Source organism: Phalacrocorax aristotelis, chromosome 4 (genome assembly GCF_949628215.1).
Source record: "Phalacrocorax aristotelis chromosome 4, bGulAri2.1, whole genome shotgun sequence".
Classification (NCBI taxonomy): Eukaryota; Metazoa; Chordata; class Aves; order Suliformes; family Phalacrocoracidae; genus Phalacrocorax; species Phalacrocorax aristotelis.
The window spans coordinates 2,124,792-2,152,468 of NC_134279.1; the positions used below are offsets into that span (position 1 = coordinate 2,124,792).

Here is a 27,677-nt window from a genome sequence, read left to right on the forward strand (position 1 = left end):
GTCAAGGGTTCAGTCCATGGGCAGCAGCGCGACAGATGCAGGAGAATCAGGTTCTATTCCAGTGCTAGAGACAAGCAGCATACAACAACAGGCGAACAAAAAACCCTCAAAGACAGCACAACAAACGTGGAGACAGAGAAGACTGCAGACAAAAAGTGACTAAAAGGAGGGCTCTGCAGAGGGACTTCAACATATCCAGAGACCTTCAGTCCATGCTCCACAGCAAGCACACAGAGGACTGCTACATTTTCAGCAATGCTCTCTGACCTACTGCCAATATGATTCCAGCTGGATTGTAAAGGCAATCCCAGAAGCAATGGTAACAGCAGAATTTAAAGCCAAAAGGGCACCCAGATGCTGGAGATGTCCTCATCTGAGAGCAACAGCCAAGTGCTGACCGTCAATAAAACATAAAACTAAGATGCAGTATCCCTTGGGAGTGTATCATGGGTGAACAACATTGGGAGGAAAGGGAATTTTCAGAGAAAGAGTTAGTGACTCATCTCTGGCACAGATAAATTCCAGCAGTCCCACTGCATGCACAGACTAACGCTAAGTCATTAACAGATATCACCAAAAAGCCGTTACTTACCTGAGCTGAATAACCACAAACGGGATCAAGACTCTAGCTGTATCGCACAAGTTTAAGTGTGCGATATAGCCATAAGACTTGGCAGACACAATCAGAAATAATTTCTAGAGCATACCATAGCATCTTAGCACCGCCAAACATCAGTCCTGTCCATGCTAAAATGCTGAATGGGATGGGAAGCCACAAGCAACAGAACAATCACCCACCAGACCACAAGCATCACAGCGTCCTCTGAGGAAAAGCCTAGCCTTGTGCATAAGCTGTGATTACGTTCAAAGGGGACAGAGAGTAAATCTCAGCAGGTAAGAGCTGAAACTACGAGATCAATACACGCTTCACAGCTGAACGTGTACAAATAGCAGGAGCGCTCATTAGCTACAAAAACCCGATTGTAAGAGTACACACAATAGCACGAGGCACATTGAAAACAGAGACTGTGTGAGAAAAGGAGGGCTCCCAGCCTCAAGGATTCTCAGTTAACTCTCCAAGGCACAAAACTGTCCAGTTCCACAAAACAGAGCTATATTCCTTTGTTACAATACACAGCAAGCCTACCATTCAGAAAGTTTAAAGCAGGCTCCAGCAAGAACTTCAGCTAAAGCAGGCATAAAAGCTACAGCATCCTACCAAGCTATCATCAGACTGAGGTTACAGCACACCGCAACAGAAAGACCGCTCGAAACAAGATTGGAGCCAGTTGACATGATGCCTCTCCCTTAGACCATAATAAAGCAGAGACAGCAAAGGAACTGTTGACATGGACAAGCACACACGAAATACCTACCCAACTACGCCAGACCATTGCAATAAACCCTCATGAAACAAGCAGCGGAGCAGACCAGGAATGGATACATAAAAAGTTAAGTCGTGCTTTGTAGGACAGCAGGTCTCATCCCGAGGTACGGCACGGACAGGCCACAGGTGCCCGAACCAGACCGGCGGTCTGCTGCAACAAAACAGTCAATGACCTGAGGCCACTGTACCCAGCCGAGAGGATCAGGGTAAAGGCCACGAGCTAGCCCCACAGAGAGGGCGAAGCCAAAGGTGCAGAGGGAACCTATCAGAGAGCAATAACTATCGTTTTCAGAAACTAACAGGGGCAAATCTGCACGATTATGAAAACAAGCACGCTGTCAGCACACATCCATAGACAGTGCTGAAGCCAGGAGTCAGGAAGAGCCCCAGCAATCATGTGGGCTAACACAGAATGGCTCAGAAAAGAGAACTAGAAAACCTCTAAGATACCCAGCTGGAACAGAGGCAGAAGCCACATCCTCAAGTAGGCTGCATACTAGTGAAATTTTGGCTTTAGCAAGTCTGTTACAACCTGTATGAGATCATGTTTTTAACATGGTTTTAAAACATTATTAAAAGACAAGTCACAACAACACAGAAGGAAACTGGAGAGAAAAGCACAAAATGCAGGACAGAAAAGGCTGGAGAAAGCACAGGAACGTGCTCTGAAAGAGCTGCACTGGTGATATCTTTGTGAATTGAGTTATTTACAGGAACCAACCGCCTTTTTCCAAGTCCGTCAGCACCATTAGCCAGCAAACATACACAGTGCAAGCCAGAGTGCCTTGACATTCTGGAGATGCATATATGCAAGGTACACCCTGCCCAAAACACTGGGAAGAGCATTCAGAAGAAATCCAAAAAATGGGCAAAAGCCTACATTCTAATTTAGCGTGCATTATGTTCTTATTTACGCTGCTGTCATATTATTTATAACCATAGATTGAAACCTAGACCTAAGAACAAAAGTCACCTCCACTCAACGGCCTAGGCTTTTAGACTCTGCACGTTACATCGATTTTACACCCTCACCAAACACCAGCCTAAGGTAAAATAAATCACTCCACCGCTTACTCCCAGTATGGAATCCACACTCCTTGTCACTACTGAGTTCCAGTATTTCAGAGGAGCCATACCCGTTCAGGCTTCTGTGTGGCACATCAAGCACTGTGCGTGACTTCAGCTGGTAGAATTCATAACTGCATTACCTTCCCGGGGCGCTACCAGCATTAGTACTGCTTGCTGTCTGCGTTGGGGCCTGACAGCTCAGCGCTGTAAGACCGTTATCGCTCAGGCACATCGAGATTAGTGTTATCCATGTGCCAATATTCACTCATGTAACAGAAACAGCTGGTGGCTCCACAGAAGACCTTCTGGTGTCAAACCCCCTCCCATTAGCTCAGCCTTTTCTAGTCCTTCACTTAATCCAATGGGGACTTGCTTTATTCCCCTCCCTCCAGCTCAAGGTTTATCTCATTCAGTAGAGTATTTATTAATCGGTTTACTGTTTTTGCTCTGGCAAAGCGAGGAAGCCACCTCTCCCTCCTTTACCTCTTCCAAAGCCATTTGCTGTTAAAACACTAATGCTCCTCTCCCAGCCAGCTCGGCAAGCGAGAACTGAGGGTACGATGACCTCGTGTGGCAGATTCTGCACAGAGCGGCGTCTCCACTGCCACTAGCGACGGGGACTGCCGCACCGTTTCTGCCAACAATTTTTATTTCAAGATCAAATTTATAATAAGCTTCCTTTCCTCGCAAATGGTGACAGTTTTTGGTGGCCATGTTTTTTGGTGAACTAACTTCAACAGAAACGACATTGCGCTGAGAGCTTTTAGTATCTTTAAAAACAAATAAATCATTTCTATCGGCCGTGGATCTAAGCCAGGGATCCCTTTCACGAGGGCATCAAAGCATCCCAGTGAAAAACTTAAAACCAGGGCTGCCTTCATTCTCAATTATTTAAGAGAGCACTTCAGGCCTACGAAACAGCCCACCAATAACAACTAATCCTCCCAGTCTTCTGAAGACATTAGGGATGGAAAGACTGCGGCAGAGAGTGATTTACCCGTGGTCACGCAGCAAGTCTAACGGGAGCTGGGGAAACCACCTTGCAGTAGTCCCTACACCTAGCTATGCGGAAACCTCTGGGTAATAGCAATTGCACACTGTTTCCTCCTGAGATCTAACTTCATTATTACTACATTCTTCCCTGGTCTACGCTTAACAGTTTATGGTGAATTTCTCCTGTGTCATTTCTATTTCACAAATAGAGTCCCAGAGTCTTTAATTGCTGGAATAAAGTACAGAATAATCTCAGTACTAATCACATTTTCTATGCAACTCCATCATGAAGTCTGCTTAAATAAATAGAGAACAGTAGAAATAGACAACCGGCACAAAATTATAGATAATTAAGTTCTAGTTACAAAACTGGTTGCTATTCTAAGAAGCTTAAGTGTAAATACACTGAGAGACTTAGAATCCACTATACAGAAAACAACTACAAGAACTGAAAACAAAATGAGGCAATATGTCCATCGCTCACACATGCACTTGCACAGCAATTAAAACACCATCCATCGATATTTGAATCTGTAGCTTAACTGGAAAAAACTTAACAAAACCCGCATATCGATTTTGTTTCCCGATCGTGATGATGCTTGATTACAAGCAGTAAGCATTTCTAGCTAGTTCCATCATGGTATCTCTTACCCAAAGGAAAGGGAAACAGACATGGCACTCAAAAATCATTATCGCCAAAGCGTAGGTATCGGCTCAGAAACTTCCATACAGGCAAAAAACCACAACAATCCTGTTCCTGGGAATAGGCTTAAGGAAGGAAAAGAATACTGACAAATTTGGAATTCAGAGGTGCTGTTAGAGCTGTGAGGGTTAAGGTGACACGCAGACAGAACAGTCTAATGACATCCCTGCTTCTGGTTGTGCTTCACCTGTTCTCCATGCAAATAACTGCAGCTTCACCTACTTCAGCCCAGCATGTGTCAAAGCCCTGAGATGCCTGAGGGTGAGTGGGGTGCTTTGGTTTTGTTGTTGTGTTTTTTCACCATGGCAATTAAAAGCATTCTAATAATTGATCATGACTTTGCTCCTTCAAACCCAAACTTGGCAGTCAGAGATTTTGTAAAACTTTCTGGAAGGGGATGCAGATAACCTGCCACAGAATTTCTGTGTGCTCTGTGATGGGTTTAAAAAAACCCCTTTATCAGAACTCAGGCTTGTTCACTCCTTGCAATGAGCACTCTCATTCCAATTCCTTTAATTAAATCCAGAATTTTGACAGCTGAAACTGTAGGAATAATTGCGCTGTTAGTCAAAATAAGTTGTTACTCTTCAGACTGTTGCCAAGAATGTTGTAAGGGCTTCTATTATGTGTTTCAAGTAGACCTCAACTCAGTCTTCATCCATTCCACCTCACTGCATTTCTGGAGCAAAGATTTTAAAATGTTTCCTTTTACTAAGCAACTTTGAAGTCCGAAGTAAGATTTTCTATAATACTATTGCTCCATTCCACTATACCAAAAATATTATACAGCACAATTCTACCCATCACTAAGTTGTACATATGACACATTTCATACAATCCTGTGCCTCACACCCATAAAATCATTTCCCAAACACAAAAACGAACTGAAGACAGTCACAGTGTTTCAGAAATCTTAAGAGAACTTGCCCAGCAAATACACTGAGAATACATAATCTTAAATTCATCCACAGTACTAGTATTACACACCAGCAATCTACAAGATAATTTACTTTATGAGACCAGGGAGCCAACACTTATCAAGCACTGAAAAAGTCTTTCCAACCACTTTTATTTTTCAGTCAACAGTCAGAACACACCAGCACAATACCAACCACAAAAGAAAATTTAATCTCGAATTAGCAGGTAACACAGGCACCACAGTAAACAATAAAATGCTTCACAATAACATGTTGCTTTCAAAAGCCAACTGTGCAATCATTCAGAAATGTTTACAGCAGAACAAAGCAGCTCACTTGAGATGCGTACCCTGCGTGGTTTCTAATTTCTGCATCTGAAACAAAAAGGGCTCCATTAATAAAACAAGATGCAGTAGAACAGCAGCTACTCCACAAAGGTCTCCCCCTTCTTACTACAAGAAAATGAGAAAGGACAGCCTACTTCATATATTGCAATATCTTGTTCAACAAACGCAGAAGCTGGAACAAAAGCAGGAAGCCACCTCTGACATCCACAACGTGACTGAGGAAATGTTTAGAAACATGTCATTTACAGATGGAGGCCATTTGCAAAGTTTTCTTCTTCCTTTTACAGTGCCCATCAAGCAAACATACCCCTTTAAAGGAAAAGAGAACTTACCAACAACCAAACCCAGGCCTATTTTCTTAACAGCTAAATAAAAGGAAAAATACCAACCCCAAACATGCTAGAGAATGGAAAGCCTCTTAATATCCTAGTTTGCAGCGCACAATGAAAACCAATCTAAAACCTAATTTGGTATGGCTGGAATTCTGTACAGATTTGAATTTGCTTTAATTCAAATTCAATTGTTGTAATCTGTTTTCTGCAAAGAACTGCATCTATTTAAATTGTCAGACCACTTTTTTTTATATATTACAATATAAAACTCCAGGTTATATTAGAATTCCCTCACTAGCAAAAATGGGGTTTATTTTTTTCCTCCTCAGAACAGTGAGACATCCATTACAAATCAATTCCACTAAAAAAAAAAAAACCACTCGAGATCTAAAAAACCACTACCTTCTTGAAAATTAAATAGCTACCAGCCACAAAATAAATTTAAAAAATACAGTAGATACTGCAGAAGAACTTGTTTGTCTCATTAGAAACAGGCACAATATTTGGGAACTCTCGGAATTCTCATATCTTCAGAATTTGTGTGTGTTGCTTAATATAATACTGAACAGACCTACTGATTTATTTCATAATTTCCCTATTCACAAAGCATGTTTGTTCCTCACAGTGAAGTCAACAGGATTGAGTCCTGCCTCTCCAGAGGCCTTCTATAAAAGCAGAACTTTTTTTCAGCCTTAGATCGCACAGATGTTTGGAACAGTTTGACTCTGCCTGTGCTTCAAAGAGGATTACAAGGTGCTCAAAAATTCTTTGACCTGCAAAAAGAAACAGATATTGTCAAATCACAGAAAGTATTTCTCAACAGAAACATACAGCAACTACGCTTGCCTCTCCATCGCTTTATGCTTTACTGTTACCTATGGAAACAAGAAATGGGAAAAATCATCTTAGGCTTGGCTATGCCATTTCTTGTCCATCAAGAAATTTTTCAGCCACAGTACCTGTAATTTAGCAGGTGCGGAGAGACACGCGTTGGGGTGACGCCCACTCCTCCCATGGTCCTGAGCTACAGCCCTGCATCGCAGAGGAATTATCTTAAAAGCAAGCCTAACCTAAACACGAGGAAGATAATGACCACCTCAGAAGAACCGTCATTTGGAAAACACCAAGTCACGCCCACTACCAGAACACCGTTCATAGTTCATGTCAGTGAACTACCCACTGCATCTAATGAGTCTGTTCCTTGGAATTTGAGGTTGGCAAATAAATAATAGAATACGCAGCAAAATCAAAGTACTTGAAAAAAATCTGATACAGTAGAATGATGCCATAAATATTTCAGCTACTGTTGAACTCCATTTCCAGTATTTAAAGAGTGGCTAAATGGCTACAGCTACCTAAAAATTAAGTCAAGTTCTGGCCCATACAAAGCTAACCAGAACCCCGAGTCAGAAATCTGGGATCCTACAAAGAGGAGCAAAACCTAGTACAGCACCTCAAATAATCCACGCAATTGCCTGAGAACTGGGTCCAAAACAGGCAGTGTGCCAGGCAGTGGGCTAGCATTACGCTTCTAAGTGTGGGCACTTCAGACATCTTCAATTCAGGTCGCTACCAAAGGTTGCGGGAAGACAACATGGTGAGAACGCACTTCCCGCCACAGGTACACGTGCCTTTTTGTTGTGTCCCCTCCACTCCTTCTCCCCAAAAACAAGAGGAGCAATTACTCCCTCCCTTTAAAGCATAGCACTGGAACAGGTGGCAGCAAGGGCCAGGCCACATTTTTGAGAATAGGACACCCCAGCAAACACAAGACCCAAGGAATACAGGCACATAACTCCTATCTCTCAATTTCAAAAGCATCCCAGCACCTACACTGTGCTATAGTCTGAACTGGGAGCACTCTCCTCTCCGGCTGCTCAAGCTAGCCTACTGCATAGAAAGGAATCAGCAATTCACCAATTCACCAGGGAACATTTTGGCAGAGGCTCTCATAACACAGAGCGCATCTGTAAATGCTTTGTCCAAATTCTTGATGTGAAATGGAAACAGATCTCCGATCACATTCTCCAGCTGTGACCCTTCCCTTCCTAGTTCAGGGCTCGGGGGGGGGGGGGGGGCGGGGAACAAAGAACCCCCCAAAACAAAATAAAAAGAGAGGTCAAACTCCATCACAGAGTGAAGGGAACATTCTGTGCCAATGCTCTAACTTGAAAGGTATCAGGAGAAAGCCACCCTCCCTTCAGAAACCGGCAACAGTAATACTGCATGATGGCCCTTATCACAATTTACACAAGGCATAGTTTCAGGACCAGTCTCTGAAAGCGACCGTCGCAACAGAGGTGAGAAGGAAACACAAAGGTTTTGGGTCCCACAACAGGCCAAAGCACCCAGCCTCATAAAGAGCACAGAGGTTCTGGGAGTCCTCTTAGCAAATGACAAAAAATAAGGCCAACCCAGGGCTGTTGCCAGTTAACCTGACAGCTACGCAGGAGTAAACTCCTTTGAAATCCCTGCTGAGGTGCCGGAGCTGGGCCTTATCTCATGGTGCAGATGGGAAGCACATTCGCTCCACAGCTGCCACATCCAGTTGTTCCATCAATTAACAAACTTAAAAAGAGCAAATACGATGAAGGCTGGTTTTAATCACGTGAACAGTTCTACTTCTCATTCAATAAACTGAGATCAAAGGACAACGCTGCTTTTCTCGTGAGGTAAACAACATATTTCCGAAGAGCAGAAAAACATGCGTGTACGATTGCTACTGTCTGTAACTCATTGCACCTACTCAAATGAAAGCCAAGTTGCCCTCAGCTGAATCTCATCATGATTCAAATAGCAGACACCTGAGCAGTTAAAATGTTGATGTTTGGCCTAGCTTTAAAATATGTATTACACCTTATTGCGCTAAGGATTACATCTTCTTAATGCAAGTATTAAGCTCAACTCGAATTTTTTTTACATCACGTACACATGCTTTTTCCACGTCTTCAAGTAAAACTAGAAAATACTTCTGGTATATATTCGGCATGACTTCCTAAACAAATTCAAAAGCTACATTTGCAAAGCACTCCCTGAAGTTTCAGATGACTGCTTTTGAGCAGGATTTTCAGCAACACTTCAATAAACACAACTGAAGGGAAAAAGTTTAATGGTAGTGACAATTTAATAAACAAGACTGAAAATAAGCAGTAACGCAGCAGGCTAAAAGACTGTCCATTACCTGAATGTAACTCCATGAGTTAAATATTTTAGGACGATGATTATACAGTGAAGTATATTTTTAGAGCAAAGGATAGCCATTTGCATTAGCTGCATGCCCTTTGCTGTGACACACTAACCACAAGAGAGGATAGCCTGTACTCTCTTCTGTTTAGCTAGAAATACCTGCAAAACCTAACATAGTTTGCCACTGGCTCACTGCTTTGGATCAAAATTCAGCTGCAGGTTCAATAAACTCATCCTTCAATTTTCCATTGTAATGGGTTTGTACCCTATTTGCACAGTACCTGGAACCGAAATTCATTTACTGAGTACTGCTGTAGGCTAGACACTTTCACACCTAATACAAGGAAGACTTTACCCCAGACATCCACGGCTCGGTCCTGTGCAGCCTCCTTCCTCTCCCTCAAAGCCACCCCTACCACATTTCTCAGGATACCTGCACAATGTTAGAAGCAGGACCAAGGGAATAACAGTTCTTTTAAATGGTCAAGGGTTATTTAAATTAGAAGTTATATTTGCAAACAAAGCTACTAGTGGAAGTCTTCTCGAACAGGCCTGGAATACTTCCTTTCCCCTTTTTCCTTTTTTTTTTTAAATGGAAAATTCATGTAGGAAATGGCATGAAGAAACACAGGTTCTAAGTCTATCTGACTTCAAAGACTGCTATGCTCTGAGACGCAACAAGTATCCTGAATTCATTTTGACATGCTGGCAATAAACCTAAATCATCATTTGGCTCTGCTCATGAAATTTTACCTTTCCAGTCATGTGATTGTATCTGTCCTTCTTGTTTTTGAAGTCTTCATTAACATCTAACGTTAAAATGGGTATTTCCTGTAGATATTCAAAATCCATTCTGTATTAAGATAGGAACAAAAAAAATATTACTAGCTGACAAAAAGTATGCATCATTCAAGTCTCCGTCAGCATTTTCATAGTTAAGAAACCCATAAACGTAACTGCATATTTAAGTTACAGCCGTGAATCCTGACTATAAAAGAGCTGGGATTTACAGGGTGGCTCCTAGGATATATAATTGATTCTTGAACACACTGTTCCCCCAGCACCTAACGTTAAATTCAACTGCCTATTAAAATTGTTTCAGCTGAATCCTCTGCTATTCAGAGCCCTACGTGACGTAAACTCAAGGCACGCTGCACGTCCTAGCAGTAATTAACATGCTGTAAAGCCAATACTGCTAAGGAAGTACAGACAGAACTACTCCTGGAGTTTAACTTCACATATCGTACGAAGAGCTGGAGTTCCACTGTTGGAAAATGCATTATTGGACATCCTTACTAACATTTGTCCATCTTCAAGTAACCATTAAACAAGCCCTACCGCAGCGTCCTATGCTGAAGCCAACTTTCGTGTTTGTAATGAAGCTTCTCCAGATACTCCATAGTAATTTCTTGCTCTTCGTCTCTTCCACGCAAGTAAATCCTTTGTAAGCATTTCTAAAGGTAAGAGATACAGGAGAAAAAAGAAAAAAGATAGGTTGTTTTTGCAGACCTACAGAGGAAGTGTGGTTTGCTGGAGTTTTTTTTGCCAACCCTTCCTGCCGTGCTCAAAATGCCACTCTTCGCCAAACATGAATGTATAGCCTGTTAGACAGGCATTTAAAAATCTCATTATATATTTCCGGCTCTCAGAAACCCAGATTTCAAATGTAGTAGATCATGTGTTCCTGTCCCAAACACATCCAAAGCCTCAATATCAAGCCAATCAAAACCATTTAAAACTGTTGTACTTTGTAATTTAAATGTACATTCTTGAGTTAAAGAAAAAAGAAAAACCCCCTCAAGACTGAGCCTAGAAAAAAGCCCTCAGAGGAACGCTAGCATGTTACATTACGCTGCTGTTTGCAATAATAACAAAGTTGAAAGCATGAAAGTTGAAGTAAGGAAGTGACCTGCAAGTTTCTTACTGCTATTACAGCTCTTCTAAACTCTTATGTTTTATTCTTGTTCACATAAGTGTCATACTCAAAAGATAACATTCATTATGTTGATCCCTCCTTTTAAAAAACAGTAGATGCCCAAATATCACGGGGTTGTTATAAAGCCTCATGTGCCTCGGCTGCATTCCTTTTTTTTTTATCTTTTTAAAGTTTTTGTGGTATTTTCTCGTTTGCTCTTCTTATATATTCTGTTTTTGTAATGAGAAAATCGTTATCATCACCTTTTATTTAAAAATACATAGGCTACATTTGAAGAATATTCTTTTTTTAAGTATTTCCAGACTGTCTCAGTCATAACTCAAGTATTACAATCTTCAGGGGAATACTGCAAACTGAACTGAACTCTAATCATTACGACTCTTACAGTGAAAGATAAGGGTAGCCAGACAGATAGATAAATCTCAGCAAGGTTTTGAGAAAACACATTTCAAGGAGAATTTCTCAACTGTTCCCTTGCCCGAGACGTTTAAAGCAATTCCCAGAACACAGACACAGCGATATGCAATGTCAGCTGTGACCTCATTGGAGCTGACCGCAAGCATTTTATTCTTTTATCGTAAAAAATGGTCTAGAATCATAGTTAAACCCTACTTTTTTGTTTTGTTAAGAAAAACAATACTACGGAAGCAGAGACAAAGATCAAGTTTCACAGGAAAGGCACAGAACGTGTACTCTCATTCTCTGTGCGGTCATAAACTTTTATTCCCCACCTCAGGAGCGGCTCTGAGATAAATGATCCCATCCAGCGCTAGGCTTTGACCAAACTGCTTATTCATCCAGTCGTGCCAGTCTTGGTAAATAGTCCATTCAGTTTCATTCATGCAATCGGACTCATATAAATTAGCTGCAAAGATGTACCTGTGAACACAAAATAGTTATGTAAACACACATTAGCTTGAACCTGTACAGTTATCACTTTGTTTGCCTGAAGTACTGCCCAGTCGCTAGAAAAGCGGCCAAGCACAGTAATTCCATATGCCCGTTGCAGTTGCCCACAGCAGCATCCACAAAAAGCAGCGCCATTCGCAGCTCAGGTAGCTGTTCCGGAATAATCTACAAACCACCACTGGTCTGTACGCTGTTGTCATTTATTTACAGTGTGTTAGAACACAGCGAACACCTAAGGATTATGTGATGGGCTTTAGTTATCACATCCAACCCTCCGAATCCAGAAACACCAGGGACAGCGACATGAAATAGCTAGGCCTGTTTCAAGAAGCATAAAAGAAAAGACGACTGAGCAAAGGAAGCAATTGCTCGACTCTTCTCGATGCCTACTCCCCTCTTTTCTCTGAGGGAAAACGTGCATGCACAAATCAAAGAACCTCCCCACAAAGAAAGAGAAACTACACATAGCTAATTGAGGTCATAGAACCAACTATAAATCCTCGAACCAGTAATTTTACTTTGCCGTCAACGCTGATGACACAAAGATAACAAACCATTTACTGAGGTTATGGTGATTCACCTGTATCAAAACTGTGACAAAAGGAGGTACGACACTTGGTCACGCTCTGCTTTTTATTCATTTATGTATTTTATTTAGGAGAATTTTGATGTTCACTTAGAATCGTAGTAGATGTCTATGCATTCTGTGATTCTATGATTTATGCTTTTTATTTAGGAGGATTTTGACCTTCACTTTAGGGACCTCAGTCCAACGTACCTGTCACTGTAGACAGATCGCTCGAAGAAGACCACGGGATTCTCCGCCTCACTGAGTTTGCCTCCAAGGGCTCTGAGCTGAGCCCGGATCCTGCTGAGACATGCATATGTCTGGAAAGTGAAAGACCACCTCTCTGGTTTCTCATACATCATCTGAAGCACGTTCCTGCCACCCTTCTGTGATGTAGTCAGCTCCTGGTTTTAAACAGATACAGCAACCTTTAAGTTGAGAATGTGGACGAGTAAGGTAAAACAGAATTCCTCTATGATGTTAAAGCTGTTCAACATTTATTTTAGGTTTAAAGCTGCATCGTTTACCTCTCAACCGTATCTGTAATGCAAGATATAAAGGGCAATAATGTTATTCCTCCCATTGCACCGAGCTGAATATGCAACTCTCTGCAGCCTATAATGTCAAAATGCTCAAGTAGCAAAACACTTTGATCATTATTTACAAGCTTTAATAAAAGAACAACATCCTATCAGTACAAAACACGGTAGCAAAACCCATGCTCTTTTTACTCTGGCATGTATGAGTTTAAAGTTTAAAGCTGGGCTCATTTTGTTTTCCCATCCATTAATTACAGTTCCTATGGTAACAGCTGCTGATGCAGCACCTTAAGATACGATTACGCTCTTATCTTACCTGGGAGGCTCAGAACACGCTCCAGGCCAAAGACAGCCCTCTGCCCACGAGGGAGATCAAAGACCTTGAGACAACCGCTAAAGCTCATGGAAGTGGAAAGCTGTGCACCTCGGTTTTACTAGAGAACATAGCCTACCAAAGATGACTGCTTCTGTCTGAATCTTTTTGCTACATTAACACCAAATCCAAATATTGACATCTTTTCAAAAATCTAGAGAGAGGGGTCAATGCCTAGGTGACAGCAAGTAGACATTCTGGAATTCCAGGTTTCAGCCTCATCTCTAAATCCCTGCAACCATTCCTGCACTAGTAAAACCAAACACGGCCAGCACCTCGCTCTGACACCATGGCCCATCAGCACACAAGGGCAATATCCACAGCACCCGACTTTCTAAGCCTCCGAAAGGAGGTAGCTGCATGCTGTGCACTGCTGGCAGAGTCCCCCGGGCTCTCCTACTGCCTAAACTGTGCCAGGGAACTGCGTGGAAGAGCCCTAGCTGGCACAGGAGAGAAGTCCGCTAGGGTCCTGGGATGCGGCCCGGCTCCGCTCTTCGGGATATGCCCCACTACTCTAATCGAGTAGAGAAGATGCAGCTACAGTGACCTTTCACAAGTCAGAAAACCCTTACTTATCAGTATCACCAGTAAGAAATAAAAGATATAGACCTATCCTATGGAAAAGATTCCGACATCCTTGAAAAACCCTGTATTAAAACGCACAACACTAAGCCATCTGAAGTATTTCAGTTCCACTTGAGTAAGAACCAACAGCTACAAAAGCAGTAAGTCACACCTCTTTCTACAAACACACACGCGCGCACAAAAATTAATGTAAAAAAAAATCTTTTTATGTTCTGGTACTGTGGGACAATGAAAGTACCAGCTTTACTGAAGATGGAAAAGTGAAAAGTCTACTTTTTGGTATTAAGCTATATAAAAAAAAGCAATAATCAAGACCTTGATTGCTGATAACCTTTCTCAGAAAAGGGAAGGTAAAAGGGAAAAAACAAGCCAAGGCCTGTGGTTCAGGCTGTACAATATTCTTACTAGAAACCAAACCGGCGTGTGGGTCGGTGCTGCTTTATGGCAGCTGCTGCTCTAACTGCGTGAATTAGCCCGCAGCAAGGGGAATATTACAAGCCATCGACAACGCACATGAGACTAAAAGACACCCACGGACACACACAAACAGCTTAACACACAGAGTACAGTCTTGTCTTTTGGAACCCTTTTTTAAGGGTTTCCTGACTCATTTTAGGAGTCTTCTATAACATTGTATTTCTGCAAACCAGCCAGAGCAAGAGGAGAAAAGAGCAAATTAGCAGGTCCAACTTCAGCGATGATTGTTATGGACACGGAATTTTATTTTAGCTTACTGGACCTGGCTGGGATGGAGTTAACCTTCTTCATAGCAGCCCGTACAGCGACAGGTTTTGTGTTTGTGGCTAACACAGCGTCAATAACACACCCATATTTTGGCTATTGCCAAAACAGCGCTTCCACAGCATAAGGGCTTTCTCCCTTTCCCACTCTGCCGCCCAGCAAGCGGGCTGGGGTGGGCAAGGAGCTGGGAAGGACGCAGCCAGGACAGCGGACCCCAACCACCCAAAGGCATATTGCACTCCACAGACGTCACACTCAGTGGCTCAACTCAGGCACTGTGAAAAGAGGGAGGGAAGGGGTTTGCCTTCCAGGGGAGCTGTTACTCAGAGACTGGCTGGGAACTGGTCAGCTTCCAGAGGTAAGCAATTGCCTTTGCACCACTCCTTTCTTATCCTCTCCTTGCGTTAAACTGCCTCTATAGCAACCCATAAATTGTCTTCTCGCCGCCTTTCCTCCTATTCTCCTCTCGGCACTGCTGGGGGCAGGTGAGCTGGTCTGTGTGGGCCCTTAGCTGCTGGCTGGGGTCAACCCACCACAGTAATTAAAAAAAAACAAACAACAACTTTAACTGCAGCTTAAGCCTATTAAACCAGCTTGTTAGCTTAGTTCTTAAAAGAAAGGACTTTAGCCTGGTTTGTATTTGGATTTACTTTAGTGTCGTGAAGAAAAAAAAAGAGCACGCTGTCTAACTCTGAAAACACACAGCTGAGGAAGTTAGAAACAAACCGCCTCCGTTAAAAGTTGACATTTAGTACCCAAAATAAGTGGTACCTCTTGCCAGATCTAAAAATGAAACATCTTTTACATCTGACCAGAAACTGTCTACGCAGCAATGACTTTGGCCACTAGGTAGCAGCTGACAGAAAAACCACCACCATAAACAAGTTAGTAGTAGTTTGTTATTTCCTAAACATTTTAGAGGATGCCTTCCAGGAGACCTGGGCAACCTCTGCTCCCACCTGGTTAGTTCACAGCTGCTAGAAGTAACTTCTGCCTAACTTCTTTTCATCCCTTGCTTTTATACACAAAACAGAACAGGCTTTTACCTCTTTTAGAATCTAAATCCTGATGTTGAATAACATGTACTCCATAATTCACCGAGCAGAGTGGGAAACAGGAACTCACATGTTCTGATAAGAACCAGCAAAAGCGTTGCTATCGTATGTTTTTACTAAAACACCTAGTCTATCAGACACATTGGTGTTCTGAAAATGAAAAAACATTTGGCAGAGGTGGAGGGGGTGGTTCTTACTTATTTTGCAAGTTTGACCTTCGTTTCCTTTACTGTACCTCAGAATCCTCTTCAGAGTTTTGCTGAACATTGCACCATCTAGCTATGGGCTCAGGAACGACTTCCCACTCCTCATCAGCTTCTTTGAGAATTTTCACAAACGTCGACTTCCCTGCAGCTGGAGAAAAAGCATTCAGGATGGATGGCAGTCAAATAACACCAACAGCGTCGGCATTATTTACCTACTATACAACTCTAGTTTCACGTCCCATAAACAAGCCTCCCACACCCACGTACTTTTGACTTCAGGACAAGCATGAATCAGAGACCACTGTATACCACTGACCATCAACTAATTAAGGAACAGGGGTTTCCTTTTTATTTTGTACCACACAATGCCAACAACCAGCGTAACAAAACTCAATAGCGACAACAAGTCTCTAGAAAGTTACATCTGTAACTTGAAAACCGAGCGTTACATTTTTGAAGCCACTTAGCAGTCCAGTCTCAGGCATGAAGTTACAGTCTTCCTACGTTATTTAGGAAGAAAAAAGAAAAAAGCAAACAATGACAAAAAAAAGTGAAAATGACAGCTTCTCAAACGAAGATACAAAGCTGCATTATGAGTTACTTCCTGCAGCATGGAAGTCGTTAATCTGATCGCCAATTGAAAAAAGGCTCAAGAAATTTTAAAAAGAGATAGTTAAACTTGACAGAGACCAATCAGTTCGACTATCAAGCACCCAAGGTTGTATCAGTGCATGAGCTACCACCCTGGCTTCTCCTATCCTCAATTTTAAGCACAGCTTCTTGAAAAAAAAAAAAAAAAACAACAAATTAACAACAACAATAAAAGAATATCTCATTACAAAGAGCCCATAACTTTTCCTGCTCTTTACAAAAGTTAAAGAGACTTCTTTAGTCTCTCTAGACTAGAGATTAAAACTAAGAGACAAGAGAGTGGTCCCAACGAGAACAGGTTTGTCTCGTTAATTAGCAGGAATATGGAACACCCGACAGCCTACATTTACACAGGTGTTTTACACGACAATCAGGAAGGGTATGGGAGAAGCTTTACCCAGGACTTCAACCCATTTGGAAAAAAGTGAATCAGATAAAACTGTAATAGACAGCTTTTATTTTAATTCCCCCCTCCCCTTCCAAATCTCGTTATTTTTATACTATTAACTCCTAGGGTGTCAGGGTGAAGCTTCCCAAGGCGTTAACCAGCTCGTACCTAGCACGACCCACCTCGTCTGGCCGCCTTAGGTCTCCTCGCCTGACTAAAATCCTTGTTTCGCAGGAAAAAGGCGAGAAGCAGCAGGTGGAGGCGTCCCCGCCGCCGCCGCCAACCACGGCGAGAAGGGACCCGCCGGACGGCGGGGAGAGGGGCGCCCGCGGGGCTCCCGGCCTCCCACCGCCGCGCCCGCCGCCCGCGACTCACCGATGTTGCCCTCCACGGCGATCTTCTTGACGCGGCCCTCCCGCCGCTCGCGCTTGGGAGGGGTGGCCATGGCAGCGGCGGGGAGCGCGGCGCGCGTCTGCCGGCGGAGCGGGGAGGCGGACGCGCGAGCCTGCTAACGGAAACCAACCGCCGCCTGTGCGCGCCCGCGTTCAAATTTGGCGCGCGGCGGGTGGCTTGACGGGCCACCCGCTGACGGCCCGCGCCTCCCGGAGCGCGGCAGGGCGAGGGGTCGAGCGCGGCGCTGCGGATCCAGGCAGGGCTGCGGAACGACAAACGCATCGATTTGGGGGAAGTAGCGGGAGCAGCCACCCCTGACATGAGTTGCTCGGGTCTCAGCACGGCGGGACCCGGCCCACCTGGGCTCACGGGCAGCCGGGCCCAACGCCCCGGGGCACAGCTGCCTTACACAGCACAAAACAGGGGTATGCACCTGCGGTCAGAGCAGGGCAAAGGCCACAGAATCCATGGAAATGTGTTTTCAGCAACCATTTACATTAAATATCTTCCAGAAATACCTTAAAAGTGACACAGCGGTGGGACTGTAAGGAGAGCAAGGCCCCTTGGGTAGAGGGTTATCGCTGAAAACTCTACAACCCCCCCCAAAACAGCTACCAAAGCCATACTTAACAACACATTTCCCAAAATACCATCAGAGGGTAGGGGCTATTTTGGCTCTCACAGGATCAAGCTAAATAGGTAAAAATCCTCAAACCCCCAAAAGGGGCGCAGGGAGCACAGCAGCCATGACCAGAACCCCTCCTGCACAAAGCCGTGCCCCACCACTGCAAGCTTCAAGTGTCCTCCGAGAGGAGGCCCAACCCGCCACTTGTGGGAGTGAAGAAAAACCCAGATTTTTTTTAACCGCCTTTTCAACCTGACGGCACAAATGTCTGCCCAGTTTACCACGGGGCAGGGTGCTGCGGGGAGGAAGCGGAGGGGATGGGATGCGGACGGGAGGGTGGGATGCCTGCAGTGCTGCAGCCGTCAGGGGCACAGGAGGCTTTCAGCAAAAATAATGCTGGGGGGGAGCACCTGTGCTGCCAGGGGCCTGTGTTTCTCATAGAGCCACTGACCTGTGACATCAGAGCTCTACAGCTGCAACAGGACACTCTCCTCCTCCGAGCTGCAAGTAATGCAATACTAAACTTGTTACCAGAAAAGCCACAGCGAGCTGCACCTGTGCCAGGTAAATTCGGGTCACAAAACAAGGAAATGCAAAGGGTATCAGGGTGTTTTATTGCTGTTGTGTCTGCCTGCAATACAAATATTCACAAATTCAGGACAAGGCAATTACAAAAATCTAATTTGTATGCGTAATGTTTTTATGCGTACAATATACAGAAAAAATATCTATCTACAGGTAGAAGATAATTTAGAAACAACTTCAATGAAGAAATAAAGACAATCATGGTCAAACATAGCTATTTATTTTCTCTTATAAACAGCCTTCAGTTTCTTACTGAAAAAAAACAACCCTAGAATTTAAATATTTTGTCCCGTCACGTACAACAATCTGTATACATTATTTACAACTCTCAAATAAACATGTTGCAAATTTTCAGACATTCACCTTTTTTTAAAAAAAAAAATCAAAAGCTGTTCTTGTTTGAAACTAAAATACCAGTCAGTGACTACAAACTTAAGCGATATTGGCACAGTTAGCTTACAGTAAGGGTTCTCATCTTCCATTTTGTATTTTACACCATGTTTTCTCCCATGTATTTCAGGATTCTAAAGGAGGAGGAAAGGTTAGTGTTGCTTTTGTTACAGTTTTTTTTTATTAGTTTTTGCCTTCAAAAATGGCCTTTTATCGAAACCTCATTCACTTCTATTGCATTCTTCTCTCTCTTCTGTTGCACATCAAGGTACGTGCTTCTAGCTACTAAGCAACACAATCACAGCATACCATAGTAAAACGGCCATGAAAATAAGAGTTCCCTCCGCGACACGTCTCTGAAAAATGTCAGAAGTTGCAAACGTACAAAAATAATGAGTATAGTTTAGTGGCTATAAAAATTAATTTCCCCTAAAAATACAATACTCTATGAACACTTTGGGGAGTGGGTTCTTCAAATAAAAATGTGATTTGATATTTACCTAGACTGCGATCTCAACCTGGCGAGGGGAGATTGTAATAAAAGCAGGAAAACAGAAAGGGTTAACGCTTAAAAGAGCCAACAGGAGTCTCATCTCAAAAGAGAGGATATCCAGGAAAAGATGACAGGCATCCAATAAAACTGCTAGTGGTTTTAGTAGCGCAGCTGGGAGAAAAAGACAACCGATATCAGCAGTGAAGGAAACAAGATTCAGTGTAACAGGGAATCTTTCAGGGAAAGAAAAGCAAGGAGTCCGTGTTCATGCTGCAGCTTTTTAAACAGTCCGACTGAAAGGGGGCGGTTTATGTACAGTAATACAGCACTCTGGCAGGGAGGAAGGGGGGAGGGGGTAGCAAGGAAAAAAAAAAACAACCCAGCTACCCAAAAAGGATGTGTTTGTAGTAAAATTGGGTCTGGTGATGCAAGAGGAAGGGAAGGGGGGCGAGAAAGAGAAAGGAACCATCTGAAAGGTAAGTAAAGTCCATAGCAGCAAATAGGTATCCTTACCTGTTAAGTGAGCGTCGGGGAGACTGGGAGAGTGTTCAGTACCTAGATACTGAGTAAGGACAGTGCTCCTCTTTATCTTAAAGTCAAAGCAAAAGTTCAAAGCTCTACATTGCATAGTAAGCAGTAAAAGAAACTTGATAGTTGCAGACGGGCCGCCTGCCCCTGGAAACCTGTTTTCTCCCTTCACCTACCACCCAGCTAACTACAACAGCAGAACGTGGCATCTGTATTTTCTATTCGCACGATTAACTCATATCCCTGACTTGAATTTGAAAGACTTGAAAAATTATTTCTGCGAACACGATGTATCCGCGCCATCTAAACAGTGTCAATGCTGGCGACGGCGGCTGAACTTGATCAGCTTAGCAGGGTTTGCCCCATCCCGTCTCGAGGTAGATGACCTCCTGAAGTTACCACCCCAATCCCTGACGCAGTAGCTGAAAAACACCCCGAACCATAGAATTTAAGGGCCCTACCACAGCGGAAGGCCGCAGCTAGCGCTGGCAGCCCAGCCTGGTTTAACCCCACCGGCACTTTCCGCTCCCGATGGCAAAACAGGCACTTGACGCGTAACAGAGTCTGTCCGTGACGCGGGCCTAGAGCAGCACAGGGTTTGGCCAGGGTTCATTTCTCTGGGTTATAATTTAGGGGGCGAGGGGGCATCCTCCCCCTTCCCCCCAACAATGCACTGTTTTATAAACACATTCACCCGATCCGGATTCCGTCTGTATGACATGGCAACTTTAGTTTAGCATTTCAATGTGCCCTTACTTCAAGAGTGTAAACACGCATCAACTTCTGGTCCCACATCTTTTTTAAGGAGGAAAAAAAAAAAAAAAAACCACCAAAAAACCAACCAGTTAAAAGCTGCAAATATAAACAGCATAGGGATATTAAATCCCAAACACTGCATACGTATCTTTAACGTTGTTATTTTCAAGTGTTGTATAATTAAACAATGTGTTCATACAGCTGTCAGGCAAATCATGATCTCCAAGCTTTTATTACATGCCTAGAATCTGTTCTGTTAAAGTGTTTCCTACTGGTGGATACTAAATACAAAAAATACACTATCCACCTAAGTCTTATGTTTTTTAAATCTAATTTTTTCAATTTTCTAATTCTGGTTGGCTGAACTGCAGCAGATGCCTCTGAATTTCTACAATTGGCTATTTAAAAAAAAAAGAAAAAAGGAAACAAAACAAAACAAGAACCACCACCACCACCACAACCCCAACCTTCCAGAGCAGAAGTATGCCAAAAATGACAACTACTGCCCTGGTAACTCACCAAGCAAATCCTCACTTCTAACTATTTTTCTCTTTGAGTTTCTTGCTGGTACATGACATGAAACCAGTGAGACAGCTTTAAATCTAATGGAGGATATCTCCTACTTAGCACCTTGGAGCAGGCTTCGGCCACTCTAACCTTCTGCAATGTGGTACCACGAGCTCCAGCAGCGGTGGAGAGGCGCCTCTGCAGTGAGCACTATCAGCACAGTGACCATGTACGCACAGCCTCTTGAGCAGCACTGACTCAACTCGGCGAAGAGGTTCGCGCTGGAAAGTTTACAGGATTTTTTTTAATATCAAACCGCATTAAGCGGCACTCTTCATGCCTCTGTAGCTGGAAATTTTCGGTCATTAAACACCGCTCAGATAGAAGCACACCTAAAAGGCTGTGCGTGCACGATCACGTTCTTAAATTCAGCTTCCTGCATGACTGCAGTCTGTTGAAAATAGTGCAGTTCAAACCTGGGAGTTAAGCTGCTTTTGCGCAGTCAGGTGGACGCCGAGCGCTCCCCTAACTCTGAAAAGATGATAGTCTCTTGCGTAATTCAGTCCCGAACTACAAGAGCCCTCCAACCCCACACCCAAAGCCAGCACTGCCATCCTACTGCTCCCAAACCAGGCTCACGCAGTCATGTCCAGGTCAGACGTCAGGTATGCGTCTCGGTTAAAAATAATCCTGCAGTTGCAACGGCATCACGAATGATGCACGCAGGCTGTACAAGTACTGCATGCCCAGCTACCTTGTCAAAAAGACCACACAGCACGTAGAAAGGATAGCGCAGCAGTGAAACAAGCACGTAACGCCAGGTTCTAGCTCAATACTAGGTTCTCTCAAGTGTTCTCAAGTCTGTTCAAACAAGAAGGAAAAAGACAGACGGAAGCAGCAACAAAACATTAAATTGCTTCTCCAGGACGCAGTTTAAGCAGACTGGGAAATTTAGCTCCAAAGAAAATAACGTAGTTCTTAAAATAACCTTCAGATGCTTCTGAAATACATCATTTAACTCAGAAGTGGCGATTCTAGTCTCCCAAATGAGTGTATGTTTACTACTGGGCTTAGAGGTTTATTAGCTGGCTGTACTAACGGCCGCTTGCACGTTTTGCAGGCTGCCACACAGTATTTTCCACTTCCCTCAGCATTTTCAGTCAAGCAAAGGTGCACGAAACGTAAGCTCAACTTTCCCGTCGCATGCTAACCTTGGCTTCACCTGTAGAATTTCAGAGGTTCAAGAGTCAGCCTAGCGTACACCACTCAGTTAAAGTCTTCATGTTATTCAGGTCTCAACATGGTGTTTTTGCAGAACCGCAATCCTGCAAAGCCTGGCAACAGTAAGCACCTAGCATACTGTATTTGGCAACTAGTGGTATCATGAGACAGCACCGTGCAGAACCTAGTACAGATTTCTTCGAATCCAAAACAGTACGGCTTTGACAAGACCCATAAATGATCGAGATAGCTAGTCATACGGGCTTCTGCAACGGGAAACCTGCCTGACCAACTTGCAGCACAAATTCCCAAGTCATCGTCTGTGGATTGCCCCGGAGGTTAACTTCTCACAGACGATTCTCTTTTCTAGTTTGAGAAAACCCAAGGCTCGAGAGGCAAGGACACTAACTTGGGTGGGGGGAAGGCCACATTTAGACTTGTTTTTTCTTAGACACACATAGTAAATTGCAAACCACTAGGAGTTCACCAGTATGTTCCTATTACTTTTCCCAACTGCTGTAGCTCTTTGGAGATGGGCTGCCACTTTAAACGGGGGAGAAGACCGTCACACTAACGTAAATCCAAAGTGGTCCATGAAATCATATTCCCTCCAAGACACACTTCCTAGTGCAGAAGACATTGGCCACCAGAGCTCCTCCACAGAGGCAGGCTTTTTATTCGTAACTAACAAACCTCATTTCCCTAGGTTTTTTCCTTAGTATTACCCCAGGGCACCTGTTTATATTTAATATTTTCCCTAACTGTGTTTGTGCAAACCAACCATTCATTTGGCAAATGCTGGGAAATTTAACAAAAGCGCCTGACCCAAGTTGATGCTTCCCTGCTGACAAAATAAAAGCAACTATGAAAAGCCAAAGCCAACGGCAACAGACACGTAACTACTTGCTAAGCACGGGTTCTTTCTAATTCTGACACCACCCTCATCGTTTCGCTTCAGTGACTAGAACTTCACTGCTTTTCTTTATAAGAAATAACTAGCTTTGAAAAATTCTATATTTATCTCTAAAAAAATAAGACAAGTATTTGTATTAAAAGCTGGAGATCATTGATTTCAGTAAGTTATGGCTTTTTTTAGTGTAAGCATATATATATTTCTCTCAAACAAGTAAGTGTCCTGGGTGTTAGTTCATATTTTCTGTTTCCAGCAATGTTCAGTATTGTATGTGCTTTGCACCTCAGAAGTGAGTCTGCCAAGGCACTTAGAGAAGGTAAGCAAGTCTTTTAGGGACTTCACGAGAATGGGCTACCACTGACACAACACAAGAACCCATCCACCAGCAGAGTCAATCCCCCAGCCAAGCATGTTTCCTTTATAAACACTCAGCACCTGCTAAAATTCCACAATGAATAACAACAATCAAAAAAAAGAAAGCTATTTACCGCGTGTCACTAAGATAAAAGATTTCTCCTAATAAAAGCACAGAAAGTAGATCTTGGCTGTTGTTAGTAACAGCACAGGTTTTCGTTTTGTTTTTTAAAAAAACGAATGAACAAAACACAAATACCACACACTTGCTTAAAGAAAAAGTGACTTCAAGAAATCCTCTTCCTTTTATCTGTCCTTAGAGGTGAGTTTTTCAATCAGTTCTTGAAGCGGTGCAAGTTCTCTTCTATCAATAAGGTTGAATTCCTGTAACAAGGATGAGGAGAAAAACATACATACAGAGTCTTAGAAATTATGTGGCAGTAGGCTCTTCGAGACCAGGCTTAGCCACTACAGCATCTTCTGCCTGCGTGCCGTTGGCTGACCAGCAGCGTTCAACTGCCTGAAGCTTTTTCCCCCCCACTTAAAAAAAAGAGAGCATCATCTTACATTTCCTTTCTTTATAAGCAGAGGGGAGAAAGTAGCTTTGAAGCAAGCTCGCTCTTTTCAACCTAGCTTCAGTTGCCGTCCTCCCTCTTTCTTTTGTTAGGAACTACTGTTCTACTCAATTATTTGGTAGGGAACACTTTGGGGTATTCAGTTCTGTTCCAAATGAATACTTAGTTGAAAACTTTACCATTCCTTGAATGCTTCTGGCAGTAAATATACATAAAAACGGAGTAAGACACTATCTTAGGGTCCTGGAGGTGTTGACTCTCCTACAAACACACCAGCTGTTAAGAAACTGAAGGGCAATCACTTTGATACACCACTTCTTCCAGAATATAACTGTAACCATAATGCTCCTGCCACACTTACCTGAACAAAAAATATAAAGTGCTTGAAAGAAGTGTTAAGGTGTGCCTCTTCCTGTAGCTGGATCACTGGATCAAAGTGCTGGTGATAAATGTGAGCATAAACTCTGAAGAGACGCTTCAAAATTGTCTTTGCCACTGACATGAAATTCTTTGGGAATGGTACACCTAGAAAGAAGAAAACAGATGGCTTATTTTGAAACGCCCATGCCACGTTCGTGTATTTTCAAAGCCATTATAACCCAACCCCATCTCTTGCACAAGAAGGGCTGTTCCGTTTCACTCAGCAATTCCAGCTGTACTTAGGCTGAAGCACAACAACAAGCTCACTCAAAGACCAGAAGGCAGGTTTCCCTCCCTTCCGCGGGCCAGCGGCTCATGAACTTTTTTCCAAGGCAAATCTGACTACGTTTCTATGCTGAACCCTCCTAGCTTCAGCTTCCGGCTACTAAATCTTGTTATGCCTCAATGCAGTTCCCTGAAGAGACTCTTCGCTGGCTCAGAATCTTCCTCCCTTCTGGCAGGATTCAGGTACCCAAACTCAGGTACCCAATGCGCTTACAGGTGCTCTCTCAGTACCTGCCTGGCCTCTGACGGCCAACGCAGAATAGGGGACCTCTCCCACAGGCTCTCAGCCTCACTGACAGCTCCTGCACATGTCCAAGACACCACAGGGTACTCCGAAGGATACCAGATACCTTTGTGTATGAAACCACCTTTGGTATCAGCCATCGAGTTTGACACTTCTCTCAGCTGAGGTGAAATCAGCAATAGGCTCGCTTCCACCCATCTTGCGCGCAGCAAAGAGACTCCTGTTCCCATCCTGCTCGTCGCCACCCCTCAGCCACAGGCTACTGCTTCCTTAACTGCCTGCTCAAGTACTCCGAAACTTGCTCATTTCAGTGAAAACGATCCAGGAGAGGTAAAATCAGTTTCAACAGCAGACCTTTTGTCAGTGCACAGGTTTTATTAAAATAGGTTAGGAAACCACAACCTGCTACTGGGAGCACTCATCTTTTTAGTTGACACATCCACAGGTTAAAAATGATATGTATCAACCATCCTACAGGATTAACCTCTCTAGCTTCTCATCACGTAGCAGTTTTCCCAGTCAGTTCTGTTCTTTGGCAGTCTCTCCCATCGCTGGAGTCCTCTTTGAAAGCCAGAGGCCCAAGCTGGACGCTGCAGGCCGATCATGACCTCATCAATGCTTTAAAACCCTAGCACTAAAATTTTCATCCTCCTGCTCAAGCTTGCCCCGCTTAGATGTACATCGCGCTTCCTTCGCTGGCTACTGCATCACATGGGAAGTTCACATTTAGCTGGTTATCCGATGTGGCCTTTCAGTCTCTTTCTGAATCGCTACCTTTCAAAAACACATCCTACTAAAGTAAAGAAGTCTTCAGTACAGCATATGCTGCAGTTAAAGAAAGATCAAGATCAATACAGTCTTTTGAACACAATTGCAATAACTATAATTAATATCATTCCTGTCAGTAGTGGACTTCTAGTCCAGCTCTGAACTCTACCCTAAAACACCAAAATGAATGCCTCAGTATGCGAAGAAACAACGCCCACATCTACTGAGCAGGGAGGATTTAGCTTTTTGTCCCTTCTTCCCAAACTAACCAGCTTTCTCTGTGTATCTGCTTCACCGTAAGTAAAAACAAAGGCCACCTGATACAGACAGGTGGCCCTGTCTTCTCTGAAGAGGCTTACTGAAAATGCGTCAAATGGTTCATGAACTATTCACGAAATAAAAGCAATTAAGAGATCTGCCTTCCTTTTTCCCCAGTGGATCATAAGCCTATGAGGACTGGTGTACTGGAAGACTGTCAATTAGGAGCTTTAGAACACACAGTCCTTCGTGCCTCTAGAAGCAGGGTCATCTTCTTGTTATTGTTTCCAAATGGGTGGTTGTTCATTATCCTCCTGCCTTTCTGACAAAACCTCTAAAAATATACATCTTTCATCTTCACTTGAAAGGAGAGAAAAAAAAAAAAAAAATCATTTACTTAAGATCAAAGATGCAATTCAGCTTCTTTGGAGCGAAGTCCTAGGAGAGGTTCCTCATGAGGACCAAATATCTTTCCAGCATCAAAAAGCTGCCAGCTTGTACCAATTACTGGTTGTAAGGGTTTGAGACCCTCTGCCTTATTTCTAAGGAAACAACCCACTATTCAAAATGAAAAAAATATCAGATTTGATCAACACAGTTAGTTATTAAATAGAAACAGGAGTATGGATCACACATGGATCACGAGTTCATGTACTACCACATGAATTTAATCTTAAGAAAGAAAAGTGCCTTTATATATATATATATACACACACATAAATCAAGTAACCTTTTAAAGCTGCCCTACTCATCAGTCATTTAGGAGACCTTTCAATGCCCTAAGACTTGAATATTCCTGTACAATGTAATCCAAATACATTATTCAATTTCACTTATTTACTTTACCTATTTTAGAAGGAAATAGCGTTTCATCATCCAGCTGATCCTGGACCCAGGTCATCAGGTAATCAATGTACTTTGGTGCAGAGCACTTAATTGGTTTCTTTATGTTTGTCCCATCTGCCCAGTGGTACTCATATCTGGGTTGGGATGACAACAACACGACATTTCTTAGCACAAGTGAGTCACTCATATCAAGGCCTGGAAGGCTGCTCTTCCTGCTCCACTCCCCGTACTCCCACACCCTCCCACAGCCCTTCCTTGGAACTAAGGTCCAAACACTCCTGAGCCATCTGCAGCTGCTCTGTACCCAACCTCCCCAGTGCAATCCTGCTTCAGCTGCACTCTCCCCCGCACTCCATCAAGGCCTTCAGAAACTTCATCCTTTAGAGCACAACGTATTGGTCCTCAGTTGCAACGCTCCTGCCAAAACGCACTTGGCAGCCTGCAGTCAAACCTGCACCCCTCTACATCAAAAGGTGCTGTACCAGTCAGTTTCCAAACCCTGAAAGGCCAATAGCTACTTATTCTTTCTAAAGCTTACCCCCACCACCCCCCTCCAAAAGAACATTACAGCCTGTTGAAGTGAAACATCAAGATTTTACATGAGATTCTCATGCAAATAAAAGCTAGGCTGC

General features: G+C 43.3%; 3 protein-coding genes across 4 annotated transcripts in view; all 3 read right to left on the reverse strand.

Moving 5' to 3' along the window:
- The window catches only part of SLC4A4 (solute carrier family 4 member 4), a 228,342-nt gene extending 226,892 nt beyond the window's left edge, over positions 1 to 1,450 (reverse strand). Inside the window, exon 1 of the mRNA XM_075089980.1 lies at positions 1,377 to 1,450. The gene's annotated coding sequence lies outside the window, so the exon portion shown is untranslated. The remainder of the gene's footprint in view (positions 1 to 1,376) is intronic.
- Positions 1,451 to 5,193: 3,743 nt separating this feature from the next.
- On the reverse strand, positions 5,194 to 19,384 carry DCK (deoxycytidine kinase). The gene is made up of 8 exons (XM_075089998.1): positions 18,354 to 19,384; positions 17,260 to 17,539; positions 15,875 to 15,993; positions 12,557 to 12,750; positions 11,601 to 11,748; positions 10,272 to 10,387; positions 9,687 to 9,786; positions 5,194 to 6,520 (listed from the first exon to the last, which is right to left on the reverse strand). Exons 2-8 carry the CDS (start codon positions 17,327 to 17,329, stop codon positions 6,494 to 6,496), a joined length of 774 nt encoding a protein of 257 aa, XP_074946099.1. The 5' UTR covers positions 17,330 to 17,539; positions 18,354 to 19,384; the 3' UTR covers positions 5,194 to 6,493.
- The window catches only part of MOB1B (MOB kinase activator 1B), a 47,164-nt gene continuing 38,172 nt past the window's right edge, over positions 18,686 to 27,677 (reverse strand). For both annotated transcript variants that reach the window (XM_075090000.1, XM_075089999.1), the window contains 3 exons: positions 27,046 to 27,179; positions 24,586 to 24,749; positions 18,686 to 24,033 (listed from right to left, as the gene is read on the reverse strand). In XM_075090000.1, coding sequence (XP_074946101.1) covers positions 23,956 to 24,033; positions 24,586 to 24,749; positions 27,046 to 27,179 — 376 coding nt within the window. In that variant the 3' untranslated portion in view covers positions 18,686 to 23,955. The remainder of the gene's footprint in view (positions 24,034 to 24,585; positions 24,750 to 27,045; positions 27,180 to 27,677) is intronic.

Excerpts from the sequence above, each read along its gene's own strand:
- DCK (XM_075089998.1), bottom strand. The coding sequence starts at position 17,329 with ATGGCCACCCCTCCCAAGCGCGAGCGGCGGGAGGGCCGCGTCAAGAAG. Across the intron at positions 15,994-17,259 it reads CGCCGTGGAGGGCAACATCG|CTGCAGGGAAGTCGACGTTT; the intron begins GTGAGTCGCGGG and ends CTTTTTCTCCAG. Across the intron at positions 12,751-15,874 it reads ACTCTGAAGAGGATTCTGAG|GAGCTGACTACATCACAGAA; the intron begins GTACAGTAAAGG and ends GTTTAAAACCAG.